This window comes from Anopheles merus, chromosome 2R, assembly GCF_017562075.2.
Source record: "Anopheles merus strain MAF chromosome 2R, AmerM5.1, whole genome shotgun sequence".
Taxonomy (NCBI): Eukaryota; Metazoa; Arthropoda; class Insecta; order Diptera; family Culicidae; genus Anopheles; species Anopheles merus.
In genome coordinates this window covers 12,384,619-12,401,119 of record NC_054082.1, presented here as the reverse complement: position 1 = coordinate 12,401,119, position 16,501 = coordinate 12,384,619, and the positions used below count along the sequence as shown (strand labels likewise).

General features: G+C 56.1%; 5 protein-coding genes across 5 annotated transcripts; 3 read left to right on the top strand and 2 right to left on the bottom strand.

Moving 5' to 3' along the window:
* Positions 1-2: 2 nt before the first annotated feature.
* Positions 3-2,462, bottom strand: LOC121587908 (T-complex protein 1 subunit gamma-like). The gene is made up of 3 exons (XM_041905227.1): positions 2,329-2,462; positions 2,204-2,265; positions 3-2,008 (listed from the first exon to the last, which is right to left on the bottom strand). Exons 1-3 carry the CDS (start codon positions 2,360-2,362, stop codon positions 461-463), a joined length of 1,644 nt encoding a protein of 547 aa, XP_041761161.1. The 5' UTR covers positions 2,363-2,462; the 3' UTR covers positions 3-460.
* Positions 2,463-2,962: 500 nt separating this feature from the next.
* LOC121588877 (DNA topoisomerase 2-binding protein 1-A-like) lies at positions 2,963-8,442 on the top strand. Its single transcript, XM_041907313.1, has 4 exons — positions 2,963-3,332; positions 3,429-7,236; positions 7,308-7,702; positions 7,780-8,442. The coding sequence occupies exons 1-4, from the start codon at positions 3,222-3,224 to the stop codon at positions 8,203-8,205; spliced, it is 4,740 nt and encodes a 1,579-aa protein (XP_041763247.1). The 5' UTR covers positions 2,963-3,221; the 3' UTR covers positions 8,206-8,442.
* A 6-nt stretch (positions 8,443-8,448) lies between these two features.
* On the bottom strand, positions 8,449-10,761 carry LOC121588878 (probable methylcrotonoyl-CoA carboxylase beta chain, mitochondrial). Its single transcript, XM_041907314.1, has 2 exons — positions 10,460-10,761; positions 8,449-10,385 (listed from the first exon to the last, which is right to left on the bottom strand). The coding sequence occupies exons 1-2, from the start codon at positions 10,601-10,603 to the stop codon at positions 8,769-8,771; spliced, it is 1,761 nt and encodes a 586-aa protein (XP_041763248.1). The 5' UTR covers positions 10,604-10,761; the 3' UTR covers positions 8,449-8,768.
* Positions 10,762-11,235: 474 nt separating this feature from the next.
* On the top strand, positions 11,236-14,017 carry LOC121588347 (T-complex protein 1 subunit eta). Its single transcript, XM_041906172.1, has 4 exons — positions 11,236-11,382; positions 11,812-13,027; positions 13,124-13,312; positions 13,416-14,017. Exons 1-4 carry the CDS (start codon positions 11,380-11,382, stop codon positions 13,634-13,636), a joined length of 1,629 nt encoding a protein of 542 aa, XP_041762106.1. The 5' UTR covers positions 11,236-11,379; the 3' UTR covers positions 13,637-14,017.
* A 383-nt stretch (positions 14,018-14,400) lies between these two features.
* On the top strand, positions 14,401-16,318 carry LOC121589979. The gene is made up of 2 exons (XM_041909286.1): positions 14,401-15,737; positions 15,814-16,318. Exons 1-2 carry the CDS (start codon positions 14,401-14,403, stop codon positions 16,316-16,318), a joined length of 1,842 nt encoding a protein of 613 aa, XP_041765220.1.
* The last annotated feature ends 183 nt before the right edge of the window (positions 16,319-16,501 follow it).

The window sequence follows — 16,501 nt, the reverse complement described above, 5'->3', positions numbered from 1 at the left end:
AATTTTGTTGTAAGTATTATTTTATTACGCCGTGTTTTACGATTTTGCGATCGGGCGGCGTGTTTATACGCAAAGAACACGCGTGTTGAGAAGGATAATATAGAGGACGACTCAGAATAGAGTTTAAAAGGCAGGGGAGGGGAGGGGTGGCGTTAGACGAACCGATAAAGTAAATGAATATGTGAGTGCACGCTGTGTGTATGTGCGATTAATGTGCTGGGGAGTTATGATGTTAAATGTTAAGCATTGTTCCAGAAAATGCATCCAGGCTGTATGTGGGTGTGGGTGGTGGGGCCCTTATAAACGACAAACCATTGCAATGCACGTGACGATATAAGGGCACGACTCTTCGGACGATACATCCGCCTGCACCGCGTACGCGCAATACTTAAATAAGGCATGTAAAGACAATTAAGCGCGTCCGGCATCGTCTTCGTGTGGCGGGGACTCCCCACCCGCCTTACTCTCCCATACCGGCGGCGGCAGCAGCGGGCGACGGTCCGGAACCATCATCGCCCCTCTTCTTCGAACCAGACACGATGTCGTCGATGCGCAGCAGCAGGATCGCCGTCTCGACGGCCGTCTTGTACACCTGCAGCTTCACCGACAGCGGCTCCCAGATGTTCTTCTCCTTCATGTCCACCAGCTGACCGGTCTCGCCGTCGATGCCCCAGGTGCACGGACCGTCGGCAGCCGGGTGCGACGCATGCTTCGCCCGCAGTGCCGTCAGCGTGCGGATCGTGTTCGCGCCACAGTTCTGCGCCAGCGTGCGGGGAATGATCTCCAGCGCCTGGGCGACGGCACGGTACGGTCCCTGGATCTGTTTGTTGGTGAGGGCCTGCGAGACGGCCATCTCGACCGCACCGCCACCCGGCAGCAGCTTCGGATCGAGCATCAGGTTGCGGGCCACGTGCAGTGCGTCCTGCAGATTACGCTCGGTTTCGTTCAGCACGTCCTTGGAGGCGCCGCGCAGCAGTATGGTGCACGCCTTCGGATCTTCGCACTCCGTCACGAAGCAGAAGTACTCGTCGCCCATCTTCTTGATCTCGAACAGGCCCGCCCCGGTACCGACGTCCTTTTCCGTCAGCTCCTCCGTGCGGTTCACGATGGTGGCACCGCAGGCACGGGCCAACCGATTGTTGTCCGTCTTGCGCAGCCGACGGATCGCGGTGATGCCCGCCTTCATCAGGAAGTGCTGCGCGAGGTCGGAGACGCCCTTCTCCGTGAACACCACGTCCGGCTTGACTGCGATGATGTCCTCGCACAGGCGCGCCACATGCTCCTCCTCGATCTGCAGCAGCTTGGTAAAGTCCTGGTCGCCCACGATCTCCACGTTCGTCTGGCTTTCGCCCTTCTTGTACTCGAGCGGGCAGTCCAGCAGCACGATCCGCGGCTTCTCGATGTACCGGCGCATCTTCGGGTGTGTCACGTCCTTGTTCAGCATGATGCCCCGCAGCACGCACGAATCGTCGATCGAGCCGCCCGGGATCTTTTCCACCTTGGCGTACTTCTTGATGTCGATCTCCGTGCGTCCGTTCTCGGTCAGCGACACCGTCTCGACGGCGTCGAGCGCAATGCGCACCGCCAGATCCGACCAGCGGCCGACGAATTTCGTGCCGACGCAGGACTTTACCACCTCCGCCAGCCGCTTCTTGTCGCTGCGGTCCAGCTCGATGCTGACCTCGTCCTGCAGGATGCGCACCATGTCCTCGAGCGCCTCCCGATACGCGCGGATGATCACGGTCGGGTGGATCTGCTGCTGGAGGAACTGTTCCGCCACGGCCAGCATCTCACCGGCCAGCACGATCACGGAGGTGGTACCGTCGCCCACCTCCTCGTCCTGCGTGCGGGCGATTTCGATCATGCTCTTTGCTGCCGGATGTTGCACCGTGATTTCACGTAAGATCGCATTGCCATCGTTGGTCATCACGATGCCGCCCATCGGGTCCATCAGCATCTTCATCATTGCTTGCGGGCCCAGACATGTGCGGATCAGGTCAGCAATCGTCTGGAAAAGGGGAGAAGACGAAACGAGAAGCCCAGGCCGCCCACACACGCCATTGGGTTAGAAACACGATTTTAACACCATGTGTGCTGTGCCACACACACACACACACACACACACACACACACACACACACACACACACACACACACACACACACACACACGCACGCACACACACACACGTGAAGTGACTCACTTTGCCGGCATTGATGTTCTCCAACTGCACCTTTCGGCCGCTCTCACGCTTCGTATTTTTACCTGCAACGATACGGAAGTGAGTTTTTCCAATTGTCCAACCAATAAACTGCACGCTTTACTTACTCAGAATGAGAATTGGCTGCTGTGGGGCGTACATTTTCGCTGTTGGATGTCGGCCGTACGGAAATCACGTTATTTCTTCCACAAAATGAGATGCACTCGTTTGACGTTCGTGATCGAAGTGTGTAATGAGCGGAAGGTTGTACCGCTTTACAGAAAATGACAGCTGAGCAGAAGCTGCTATTTGCGCGAAAAATGGCGGAAGATTTACGCACATTTTACAACACAAACGATGTTCAAAGACGTTAATGCAGTTTATATAGGAATATCAAACATTTCAAAAGTTTCACATACATTTCTTGTTTTAAATAGGCGTTGAATTACGTTGATAATGCAAAACTATTTTTGACCGTACTGTCATACGGCTATGACATTTCTCTGGTCACCCTAATTCTTTTGTTCTTCCTAATTTTATTCTAAAAAATCACGCTACAACCATATTTAATCGCTTTAAAGCACGATAAGCGCTTCGACAATACATTTATTTGTTGGAAATACATCTTTTGTAACAATTTACCAGTGTTTCGCTGTACAAAAAGTGTCCAGTAGAGTTGTGCTAAAGTCATGCCTGTACTAAACTTTGATGTTTAATTTTCCCCCCAAAAACCGTCATTTGACAATTCAAATCAGCGATCTGTTTTATGCCGCTTCAAGTTTGCTGCAGAACAACGATACCGTGCCACACTCTAAGTGGTTGATTGGAAAAAGTGAAAAATACCCCGAACACACCTTTGCACGTTTGATTTGTGCAGTGAAAAACGTAACTTTCTTGTTGAAGTACAAGCAAACAGTTACATTTCTTGACTTTTGTCGCACAAAGCGATGCGACCAGCTGGTCAAAGGTAAACAAGCAAGTGTAGCACCGAATCTAGAAGTTACCAAAACGCGCACGCACCATGAACAGCCAACTGTTGGCGGATCAGCAACTGGCCAAGCTGTACTTTGTGCTGCGTGCAGGCCACGGTTCCCATGAAAATGCATCTGAAGACATGAAAATGGCTTACACGGTAAGTATTGGGTGGGTTTTACCTGTTCGAGGTGGGAAGCAATGCTACACCGCTTACTCTCCCCCTATCGCTTCTTTTTCTCCCACATCCTGGCAGACGGCACGGGAACACAACGACAACGAGGAGCTGCAGGGCTGGATCACCGAGGAGGAGTGTCTGAAGATGGACGAGCAGACGCTTACCAAGCGGCATGTGTTTGTGTTCGAAAAGTTCACCGGGACGGCGTTCGAGCACGCGCGCAAATCGCCCTCGACCGTGATCGGGCCGCGGTGTCTGATCAGCTGCTTCATGGACAACGAGACGATACCGCTCGGCGTGCATCCGGTGTACACGACGGCCATGCGCAACCTGACCGTATGCAGCAGCGGCCTGAAGGCGAAGGAGAAAACGCTCGTCAGCCAGCTGGTGTGCCACATGGGCGGGTACTATCTGGACGTCCTGAACGCCAGCTGCACCCATCTCGTGTCCTCCACGGTAAAGTCGGTCAAGTACGAGAAGGCGGCCGAGTGCAGGCTGCCCATCATGCACCCGGACTGGGTGAGCGCCGTCTGGGAGGAAAGCCAGCGGCGCGATCTGCACGCAACCGAGGCGGGTATGGTCGAGAAGTACCGGCTGCCGGTGTTTTACGCGCTCACGATCACGTCGACCGGGTTGAGCGCGGCGAGAAAGAACGAAATCAAAGCGCTGATCGAATCGCACGGCGGCAACTACGTCGGGTCGTTCAAGTCGGAAACGACCGACATACTGATCCTGGAGAAGACGGGCACCGATTCGGCCAAGTTCCGCGGTGCGGTGCGGTGCAACAAGGAGTGTCTAACGCCCGAGTGGGTGGTGGACAGTGTGGCCAGCGGGTACGTGCGGCCGATCCAGCCGTACGAGGTGAAAAGCATGAAAGCTTCCACCCCGACGAAGGACGATGGGCGAGCGGGTGGGTCCGCCGGGGCGGTCGGTGTTCGCATTTCGGCCGGTGAATTTAATCCCGACTGTACGCAGCTGTCGGAGATTTCGCACGCCAACTTTTCCTCCCGCAACGAAACCATCAACGAAAGCATGATGAGTGGGGGAGCGGATGTAGCACCGGCGGGGAGTAGCTCATCCGTCGCTCGCCCCGTGGGAAGCCAGCGGTACCGGGAGGTGCTGGCGCGCCTGACCGTACAGCAGGCCAAGAAGGCCGGACCGGTGCTGGATGGGTGCAGCGTATTTTTGAGCGGATTTACCGCGGAGGAGAAGGAAAAGCTGAACAAAATACTGAACGCAGTTGGCGCTGTGCGGTACGATGAGATAGCCAGCACCGCCATCAGCCACGTCATCGTCGGCGAGCAGCACGTGTCGGAGTTGAGCAAGCTGCGCGATTCGGCCGCCCACCTGCTGACGCTCGAGTGGTTGGCGAAATCGATCGAGCTGCGCCAGCTGGCCCCGGAGGACGCGAACGAGTACACGTTTCAACCGTCCGGGAAGGGCATTATGATGGAGCGCGCACCGGAACCACCGTCCCCGTCGAGCAAGAAGAACCTGCAGCGCATGAATAGCAGCGTGTTCAAGCGACCGGATGTGCCGAAGTTCCGCCTAGAGGAAGCGACACCGCCGGAACCGAACAAGGCGGCGCCATCGCAACCGGCCGCAGCCAAACAGCCGACCGAACAGGACTCGATCATGCTGCAGTATATGGAGAAGAACATGGCCGAACGGTTACCGGCGGGTGAACCGAAACCGGCCGCTGGACTACCCCCGTCGTCCTCGTCCAGCAGCAGCGCAGTGAGCCAGCTCGACTCGGAGATGGAGTCGCAGCTGCCGGAGTTTATGCTTGGCAAGACGCTGTTTGTGTTCGGCTTCTCGGAGGAGGACGCCGTGCAGATCCTGTCCGACTGCAAGGAGTGCGGCGGTACGATCGTGGACGAAAGCTACACGGACGAGGTGGACTACATAGTGCTGCCGACGTCCTGCATCGGCACGCCGGACTTTGCCATAAGGGGGAAGCAAACGGTCAACTGCATTTGGCTCGAAAACTCGATCCAGAGCGGCCAGTGCTGCCCGATGGAGTACTACTACGAGCCGATCATCTACGGCGAGGATGACCCGACACCGCTGGAAGGGGAAACGGTCGTGATCAGCTCGTACTCCGGGCCGGAGCGTGAGTTTCTGATCGCGATGGGGAAGCTGCTGGGCGCGTGCGTCCAGGAGCGGCTGGTAAGGAAGGCCGCTCCACTGCTGGTGTGCAAGGAGCCGAGCGGTGCGAAGTACAATGCAGCCATTCAGTGGGAGCTGACCGTGGTTCGTGCCGAGTGGCTGCGGGAGTGTACGCGCCAGAAGCGCCGGGTGGCGGAAAATCCCTACCTGGTTGGGGACGCGATCTGCTCGGCGAAGAACGTGGCCGTCGGGGCGGGTGCGTGCCTTCCCATGACGTCGACCGACGATGTGGACATTGATTCCGTGCGCGAAGAGGCGCGCATCGGCGAACCCGCGAGGGAAGAGGAGCTTTCGATGCATCCGCAGGCATCGTCCACGATGAAACCCGTGCCCAAGACGACGGGCGATCAGTTCCGGTACATTACTGTGCAGAAAACGCGCGAAGAGACGGAGTACGGGTTCACGCGTCTGTCCACGCCACAGCTGCGGCAGCTGTCCAGCGGCGAACGGATGCAGTACTCGCAGGAGATGGATCAGTACGAGGAGCTGATGAAGGCGCAGCGCGTCCAGCGGAAACCGTTCGATCCGAACGAGGGCAGTGTCTACGGTCAGGCTGCTGCGGATTCTCCGGCCGCCGGTGATGTGCTGCGTACGCGCCGGTTTACCGCCATCTCGGAGGAAGGCCGTGGCTCGTCCTCATCCCGCTCGCCCATCACACCGGTCGCCGGTGCCGGTGCTGGAGCGGCGGGAAGCAGCACCAACGTGACACCGGCCGGTGCGGGCTTTGATTACGAAGCGCTGAGCGTTACCCAGCGCGTGATGGAGTTCGATACGCCCGTCCGCAACACGCTGTACAAGGTGCTGAAGGAGGCGGAAGAGGCCGAACGGAACATAACGCCCCGAACGCGGCGCGTGAAGGAGCTGCTAGCGACACCGCACGGTGGTGGCCCCGGGGCGGGCGGGGACGGCCACATCCGGACGCCGACGTTGCCCGACTGCATGACGAAGCCGGTCACACCGTACGGCTTCCGGCCGGACGCCAGCCCGGACAATCACGCCTACCACAAGCGCAAGTTGCAGTATTGGGATCGCTACCACAAACCGTCCACCAGCAACACCGCCGGTACGGCGAGTGCAGCCGGCGGCCCATCCGATCCGTTGGGTGACGAGACGGCTTCACAACGAGTACGCCGCCTGAGCACGCCGATCAGCGAGATAAAGCGTCGATTCTATGTGGAAAAGTTTGGCGAAGATTACGTGAACCACGTGGAGTCCAAGTGCTCGACGATGCCGCGCAAGACGCTCGATTTGAACCGTTCCGGGGAGGAAACGGATGAGGAAATTGCGAGCACAGCTCCACCGCCGCCGGCGCCGCAGTCGAGGAAGAATGGTGGTGGCTCCCCACCAACAACGGTGGCGACGGGCGGAGGAGAACGTTCGGCTGACACGTCCACCATCTCGAGAGGATCACTCGATCGGGGCAATGTCAGTGCTGATAAGCGGTCGCGCAGCGAGCTCGAGCAGGAGGAGGACGATTACGGCGATTCAAACGCGACAAGCGACAAGTGCCGCAGTCCGGCGGGCGACGGAACGGATCTGCAACCGGTGGCCAAAAAGCCGCTGCTCAATGCGGCCAAGGGCGATGCGTTCGTCCAGCGGCTGAGCGACGTCATTGCGGCCGCCAAAGAGTCGGCCAAGAAGAAGGCGAAATATCAGCTGGAAGCAGACACGGAACAGCTACCGCCGGAACCGTACACCGAGATCGATTACGATACGGGTAATAGTGCAGAAGAGCGACTGTTGGAGGGGTGTTCTATAGCTTTTTTGATTTTTTGTTCTCCTTCACAGAAGTCAACGTGGGTGGTGTCGTTTGGCGCGAGCGGGACATTGAAAATATACAAGCGAACGAATCGCCGAAACCGAAAGCGTCGAAAGCGGCCGCCAACGACAAGAAGGAAAGCCCGGTACGGGGTGGCAATCCGCTCGCGATGAAGCACCGCGGTACGCCCGTCTTTGCCATCTCGGGCGTACCGGAGCAGGTGCGGCTCGAGCTGGCGAAAAAGATCGAACAACTCAAAGGGGAGCTGGCGTCGGACCCGAACCGGTACGATCCGGCCTGCACGCACATCCTGTGCGGCAAGCCGAACCGGGGCGAAAAGATGCTGTCCGGCATCGCGGCGGGCAAGTGGTTGCTCTCTACCAAGTATCTGGACGACAGCTTCGAGGCGGGATACTTTTTGGATGTAAGAGAACAACCTTTTCAATGTGGTTTAGAATATTTGTTTGTTAACTGTGTCGTCCGCTCATGTTTGTCTTGCAGGAAGAATGCTACGAATGGGGCAACCCGAAAGCGGTGGGCAAGCTGACCGCCCTTGCGTCGGCCGGTGATCTGGAAACGGCCGCCGCTGCGTACACGTGGCGAACGCGCATCGCGAACGATGTGGGCAAACGGGACGGAGCGTTCACCGGGTTCCGGGTGCTGCTGGTCGTCCCGAAGAAGGACCAGTTCGTGCGGTTGCTCCAGTCCGGCGGCGGTTACGTGCTGGACGTGGATCCACCGTTCATCCACTCGGAGCGGGCGATGGCGGCCACTCACTGCTTCGTCGACCGGAAGGCGAAGCTGTCGAGCGAAGACCATCGTGCACTGGCCGAGGCCGGCATTGCGGTACTGTCGATCATGTACCTGAACGCGTACCTCACGTCGGAGCAGCTGCCCGATCCGAGCAGCTTTCAGCTGCCGATCTAGGCGCGTATCGTGCGCGTGACCGATCGCGGTGTTTTTTTTTTATTGTTAAAAGGTAGATTATTTGTCTTTCTAATTGCATTTGCTTTATTTTCTTTCCACTCCATTGCATATTAAATGAATTGTATAATATACCCCCCGGGGGGAACAGTCCACCTCTAATGGCGCTTCTGATGAACTCAAAGCAGAGCTTAACGATTATTCTTGTACCATATCTGTTTGGAATAAAGCAACTCGGTTTCACCGTATATTTGCAATGTATATATTTTATGGCAGATAAAGGCACATTTTTTTTTCAAAATAATATTCTTATCAAACCATTTCCCGCACTTGGTGCTACTCTGTTGTTGCGCTACTGGAAGACGCATGGAATGCATTAGATGCAATGTATCGTTTCTGTGTGTGTCGGTACACATTTCGTACGTTATTCGTCTGTGTAGCCAATCGCTGGCCAAGTCTGTTACTGTTACTCACGCTTACGAGCTAGATAAATGCAACACCTGGTTTTCGCGTCCAATGTTTGAAGCTTTCGCTGTGTGTGATCACTGCCTATCTCTTTCCTTCCTCTACATGCGGAACACACCGAAGCGAGTCTCGCCGACCGGCTGGTTGAGGGCCGCCTGCAAGCTAAGCCCCAGCACGCGGCGCGTATCGACCGGATCGATGATGCCATCGTCCCACAGCCGGGCCGTACTGTAGTACGGTGATCCCTCCGCCTCGAACTGCTGCACGATCGGCGCCTTGATGCGATTGCCAATCTCCTCCGTCCATTCGCGCCCGGTCCGGCGGTACTGCTCCTCGGTGATTTGGGCCAGCACACCGGCCGCCTGCGAGCCGCCCATCACCGAGATGCGACTGTTCGGCCACATGTAGAGGAAGCGGGGCGAGTACGCCCGACCGCACATGCCGTAATTGCCCGCCCCGTACGACCCGCCGATGATGAGCGTCAGCTTCGGCACGTTGGCACACGCGACCGCCGTCACCATCTTGGCACCGTTCTTCGCGATACCGCCCGCTTCCGCGTCCCGGCCCACCATGAACCCGGTAATGTTCTGCAGGAAGAGCAGCGGGATGCGCTTCTGGGCGCACAGCTGAATGAAGTGCGCCCCCTTGAGCGCACTTTCGGAGAACAGCACCCCATTGTTGCCCACGATGCCGACCAGCTGGCCGTACAGCCGGGCGTACCCGCACACGATCGTTTCGCCGTAAAACTTCTTAAACTCGGTAAACCGGCTGCCGTCCACGATGCGCGCAATCACCTCGCGAACGTCGAACGTTTTCGTCAGGTTCGAGCCGACGATGCCGTACAGATCGGTGGCCGGATACTGCGGCGGTTCCGGGTCCGTGCCGAACGTTAGCCCTTCCCGTGCCATCATCGTGGCCGTGCTGCTACCGGCCAGCTCGCTGTAGCTCGCACTGCCAGGGCGGTTCAGGTTCTTCACGACCTGGCGCGCCAGGTACAGTGCGTGCTCGTCGTCCACCGCGTAATGATCGGTCACGCCGGACGTGCGGCAGTGCAGATCCGCCCCGCCAAGATCTTCCGCCGATACTACCTCGCCGGTTGCGGCCTTCACTAGCGGCGGTCCGGCCAGGAAGATTGTGCCCTGCCGCTTCACGATGATGCTCTCGTCGGCCATCGCCGGCACGTAAGCGCCGCCGGCCGTACAGCTGCCCATGACGACGGCAATCTGCGGAATGCCGCGGGCGGACATGTTCGCCTGGTTGTAGAAAATCCTGCCAAAGTGCATCTTGTCCGGGAACACGTCGGCCTGGCGGGGCAAGTTGGCACCGCCGGAATCGACCAGATAGATGCACGGCAGATTGTTCTCCTGCGCGATCTCCTGCGCACGCAGATGCTTCTTCACCGTGATCGGGTAGTACGACCCGCCCTTGACGGTCGCATCGTTCGCGACGATCACACACTCCACGCCCTGCACCCGGCCGATGCCGGTTACGATGCCGGCCGAGTTGACCACATCCTTGCCGTACATGTCGTGGGCGGCCAGCGTCGACAGCTCGAGGAACGGCGAGCCCGGATCGACCAGTCGGTTGATGCGATCGCGCGCCAACAGCTTCCCTTTGGACGTGTGCCGCTTGATCGCTTCCGGTCCACCGCCGGCAAGCACCTCCTGCGTGACACGCTTCAGGTTAACGACCAGCTCGTTCATTTGGCCATAGTTTTCCTGCCCAAATGACAACAAAACGTTAAAACTCCATTATAAGCGCTTGCGCAAACGTGTCGTCAGTGTACGGTTACCTTAAATTCTGCTGACTGGCGATTCACCTCCGTGGGCAGTACATTGGCTTCGGAAATGTGCACCGACCGAACCCCGAGAACGTTCGCCACCGATCCATGGTGGATGCGTGTGAGGGAGAGAAGGCTCCGCGCTTTGGATAGCATGCTGCTGGCTTTCTTGGTACGTCTGCGCCGGGGGAAACAGCGAACAGGCGAGTACGGCGATGGAGTTGGGCCAAAAAACGTGTGCCAATTTTCGAAAGTAAAAGTGTTATGTAAACATGCGCGATTAGATTAGAGTTGCAATGTTTACAAAAATGCCTGTCAGACGTAAGACGTTTCATTAGGGCGTAAGCACACACTCAGAAACAGTGCCATGCGGTAGAAGAAGGTATCGGGAACGATCGCATTTGAACTTTGTTAAATAAGAAATTTTAGCTTATTTTGCATAAAATTGGATGTGAAAAAGTTGCCAAAATGTGTTTGTAGTCCTGCTGCTTTTCTATTTAATATGTTTACTTGAATGCCGTACATCAAATTATATTGAGCAAATATGTACTTTCTAGGACTTAATGCAAGATAGCATGCTCTCTATCCATTTTACTGAGTTGTAAATCTCGATTGTAGTGAAATTTGTGCGAAGGAGAAGGAGTACGAAATAAACAAAGAAACGGTTGAGAAATGGTTGCGCATTTTCTCACGCAACATGTACGCTCTTTCGCCACAGTGTAGAAGCACCCTAATCGTGTGCACCGTTCGGCAGCGAAATTCGCCACATTTCGCTCGGCCACTTTGACAGCTACCGTTTCACCGCTGTCATTCCGTCTGCGATCACGTTTACCTAGGCGAGGACTTTTGCCCCAACTTTCGGAATAAAATATTCTGGAAAAATAGGATATTAACGTTCGTTTCAGTGCAGTATCGACTCATTCCCTTCCAATATGGTAAGTATTGCACGTTACGATCCGTTTATGGCACCGGCGAGCGTTGGTAGGGATGAAATGGTTACCATTTGTTTACCGGCATGTTCGCGAGCACGCTTTTCTTTGTAAACTCTTCCTTATACGGGTTTCCGGCCGCTTTAGAGTGTAAAAAGGGCAAATAATCTGTTAGACAGTAAAAAGTGTGTTGTTTTTCGTTAGTAGAGCGTCCTAAAAGATTCATTCGTGTGCTTGCTGTAGCAAATGGCTTGAGAACATTGCTCCCGCAAGCATACGGCACATGACGACGCATGCACACACACACACGTACATGCAACCCACACACACACACGTACATGCAACCCACACACCCACACAGAAACGTTCGCCATGATTCACCACCACCCGGCTTCTTGGATGATACATTCTTTCCCTCTTGCCATTTGCTTGCAGCAACCGCAAATCATTCTGCTGAAGGAGGGCACCGATACCTCGCAGGGCAAGCCTCAGCTAGTGTCGAACATCAATGCCTGCCAGTCGATTGTCGATGCGGTGCGGACGACACTCGGCCCCCGCGGTATGGACAAGCTGATCGTGGACAGCAAGGGTAAGGCCACGATTTCCAACGACGGAGCGACAATCATGAAGCTGCTGGACATCGTGCACCCGGCGGCCAAGACGCTCGTCGACATTGCCAAATCGCAGGACGCGGAGGTGGGCGACGGTACCACGAGTGTGGTGCTGCTGGCCGGCGAGTTCCTGAAGCAGCTGAAGCCGTTCGTGGAGGAGGGCGTGCATCCGCGCATCATCATCAAAGCGGTACGCAAAGCGCTGAACCTGTGCGTGGCGCAAATCAACGAGCTGGCGTTCAAGATCGAAAAGCACGACACCGAGAAGCACCGGGCGCTGCTGGAGAAGTGCGCCGCGACCGCGCTCAACTCGAAGCTCATCCACCAGCAGAAGGAGTTCTTCTCGAAGATGGTGGTCGACTCGGTCACGACGCTGGACGTGCTGCTGCCGCTGAACATGATCGGCATCAAGAAGGTGACGGGCGGTGCGCTCGAGGACTCGATGCTGGTGGAGGGTGTCGCCTTCAAGAAGACGTTCGCGTACGCCGGGTTCGAGATGCAGCCCAAGAGCTACGACAACGTGAAGATCGCGCTGCTCAACATCGAGCTGGAGCTGAAGGCGGAGCGGGACAATGCGGAGGTGCGCGTGGACAATGTGGCCGAGTACCAGAAGGTGGTGGACGCCGAGTGGCAGATACTGTACGACAAGCTGGCCAAAATCCACCAGTCCGGTGCGCAGGTCGTGCTGTCCAAGCTGCCGATCGGCGACGTGGCGACACAGTACTTCGCCGACCGGGACATGTTCTGTGCCGGGCGCGTACCGGAGGAGGACCTGAAGCGCACGCTCAAGGCGTGCGGTGGCGCCGTCATGACGACGGTACAGGACATCAGCGACAAGGTGCTGGGCACGTGCGCACACTTCGAGGAGCGCCAGATCGGTAGCGAGCGGTTCAACCTGTTCCAGGGCTGCCCGAACGCGAAAACGTGCACGATCATACTGCGCGGCGGTGCGGAACAGTTTCTGGAAGAGACGGAACGTTCGCTGCACGATGCAATCATGATTGTGCGGCGCACGATTCGCAACGATTCCGTTGTGGCCGGTAAGTTTGCTGGCGAGCGGGGTGTGCGCGATGAGGAAGAATGCTTCAATGTTGTATATCTCCCTTTTTCTCTTTCTCTTTGTCTCTCTTTCCCAGGCGGTGGTGCAATTGAGATGGAGCTGTCGAAAATGCTACGCAACTATTCGCGCACAATTGCCGGCAAGGAGCAGCTGCTGATCGGCGCCATGGCCAAGGCGCTGGAAATCATCCCCCGTCAGCTGTGCGACAATGCGGGTTTCGATGCAACCAACATTCTCAACAAACTGCGCCAGAAACACGCACAAGGTATGTGGGATTTTTAATCTAGGTATTCGATATGCTCTTGGTTTAATGTTAATCGCATTTCCTTTTCCCATTGCTCATTGTGCCCATTGCCCCACTGTGCCAGGTTGCCAATGGTACGGTGTGGACATTATGAAGGAACACATTGCCGACAACTTCGAGGCGTTCGTGTGGGAACCGTCGGTCATCAAGATCAACGCACTGACGGCTGCCTGTGAGGCCACGTGCATGATCCTGTCCGTGGACGAAACGATCAAAAGCCCCAAATCGGGCGCCGGTGAAGCACCGCAGCCACCGATGGGCCGCGGTATGGGACGTCCGTTCTAAGCCGGGTTCATCGGCCTTACTTACTACCGTTTTTCTTTTTAGTTTTTGCGTACGCTTTACACTGTCATTTCTCATCTTTCTCAACCAAATAACCAAATCGTCTCTTCTCACTGTCGTGCTCTAACACCCCTCCCTTTCCATCACACCCAAGGCACACACACACACACCTCATACACACATTCGGTTTCGCGATTTTCGAAGCACACGCGCATTATTTTGGCGTAACATTAAGTTCACCCGTAACTAATACAATGAAGCAGGAGCGAGAGATAGAGAGAGAGAGCGAGGGGAGATCCGGAACCGGAAACAAAATGCCTTTTTCTTACTGCATCGCTCTCATGAAATGAATAAATTACGAGCGAGATAATCGATCCATTCAAAGATACTACTCTGTTCATTGGTTAGAAATTCTGGCGAAAGAAAGGTTGCGGTTGACTATGGTCGGTACATGATTATTAGCTTGAAAATCAACCATGCAATTTTATTAAATTATTACAAGCGTCACAAGATTCGGTGGGCCACTACAAAGTTGCAAACACGATTACTCACACCAGCCCCCGAGTGTACACTTTTTCCACCGCCGTCAGCTTTTGATTGGTGTGTAAATATAAGCTCAAATTACCAGTTTTTGTCCCACACCAAGGGTTTTGCCGGGAAAAGGTTCCGCACACCGGATTGTTGCTGGCTCACTGTAACCGTAACCGTGCACCATGAAAGTACTTTTATTGGTGTCCCTCTGCTGCATCGCGACCAGCTTGTGTGCCATGGTACCGGTTTCACACCATCACCGGAACCAGTACCATCACCTAACGGTTCCGATTGCCCACCATTTCAAGGATACCAACATCCCGGTCGTATTTTGGCTAGACAGCCCAGTGTACGTTACGAATCAGTCCACTCAGCTCGATGCACTGCACGCGATCGTGCTGGCGCATAGCGATTGGATGGTGGCGGTCTTTCGCAACTCGCTGCGATGCCTGCGGTGCCGCACCCGTTTGCAGAACGTGTTCATAGCGGCAACGGTACGCTCGTTGCAGACGTTGCTCGCCAGCCTGGAGTACGATTGTTTCTATCCCACTGGGCGGTACATTTTCATCGTCACGGAGCAACTTGCACGGGAGGCAGCAGACGTGCGGAATGTGTTTGAAATTGTTTGGAAAAATCGTATCGTACATGTTGTGCTTATAGTGAGCCGCTCAAGCGATACAGCGAGGTTCCGTGCGTACGGTTACGAACCGTACGCGTATGGGAAATGTGGCAAAGTGCGGGTGAAACTGATCGACCGGTATACAGACGCTGGATGGCGCCGGTTGGCGGGCGGTTGGTTTAACCGCGCACTTCCAAATTTCCACCAATGTCCCCTCAAGGTGGTAACGTTCGAAAGCAAACCCTTCGTCATGGTGCGAACCGTCGGCAACGAGACCCGCTACTCCGGGCTGGAGGTGAAAATATTCAACCACATCGCGGCGAAGCTGAACGTCAGCATCGTGTACACGCCGCCGCCAAACAACACGCGTTGGGGCATGCTGTTGCCGCACAACAGCACCGGCCAGATGGGCATGTTGCAGCGTAACGAGGCGGACGTGGGGTTCGGTTCCGTCGGTCGCAGCATCGAGCGGGACCTCTATCTGCGCTCCAGTGTGCCCAGCATCGTGTCGCAGCTTTCGATGACCATACCGCCCCGGCTACCGTACACGGCCCTGGAGAAGCTGTTTCTCCCATTGCGGCTGTCCGCGTGGCTGCTGGTGGCGGCCGGGTACACCACCATCCTGTGCCTGTACGTGGTACTGTTCCGCGGGAAGCATCGACCGCACCGGGAACGCATACCCGGCCTGTACTACACCTTCTGGACGATCCTGATGGGTGGACCGGGTCGGGAAGTGCACCGGCACAGTACCCGGCTCTACGTCATCAGCCTGGTGCTGAATGCGCTGATCGTGCGCAACCTCTACCAGTCGGCGTTGTTTCAGCGGCTCAAGTCGAACGATCTGATGGCAGCCAACCTGCACACCTACCAGGACATCAATGAGGCGGGCCTGAGCTACTACATGTTCACAACGACGGCACGGTTCTACGCCGACAATCCGGAAGTAAATGGCAGGTAGGGGCCGACTGCTAAGGACGCACAGAATTACGGCGGTGAATTGTATTATGTTCCGTCTTCGTCCGTTTTGCAGCATTCGAGCCATCGCGAACGAAAACATCGACTGGGACGAGGTGATGTACAACATTTCGCAGCACCGGCTGAAGGGTGTGATCCCGCTGTCGCTGGAAAGCATAGCGTACTACGTGAAGCATCGCGGCCAGCAGCAGAAGGGCGCCATGGTGTATGTGAGCGAGCGCACCGCCATCAGCTATTACGTTGCGTTCCACTTCCCGCGGCGGACGGCGCTGCAGCAACCGTTCGACCGTTTGCTGCACCGGCTGCAGTCCGGCGGCTTCATTCTGTACTGGAGGGCCGAGTACCGCAACAATCCGAACGGCGCCAAGAACTACGAGCAGCAGGACGGTTTGGTGCCGACGCCGCTGCAGCTCCAGCAGGTAGCGGGCGGGTTCTACCTGTGGGCGCTCGGTTTGCTAGTGGGGACCGTTGCGTTTCTCGGCGAGATTGCCATATCGAAGGTTAATCGTGCGAGCAAGCATACCGGTCGCTGCCTATTTAGCTGGAGAGTGAATGTTTGATGAGTGTGTTATTACGGTAATACGATACTATCTCATGTGTGTCTTGGCCGTTTGTTGACATTCCACTTTGCACATTACGACTCTAAAGGACGATAAAACACGGCTTCGAACGGTTTGCCTGCAACAGTTTTTTTTCCGGTGCATGCGGCTTTCGTTCCACGCGTTTCATCGTGCAACGTACAA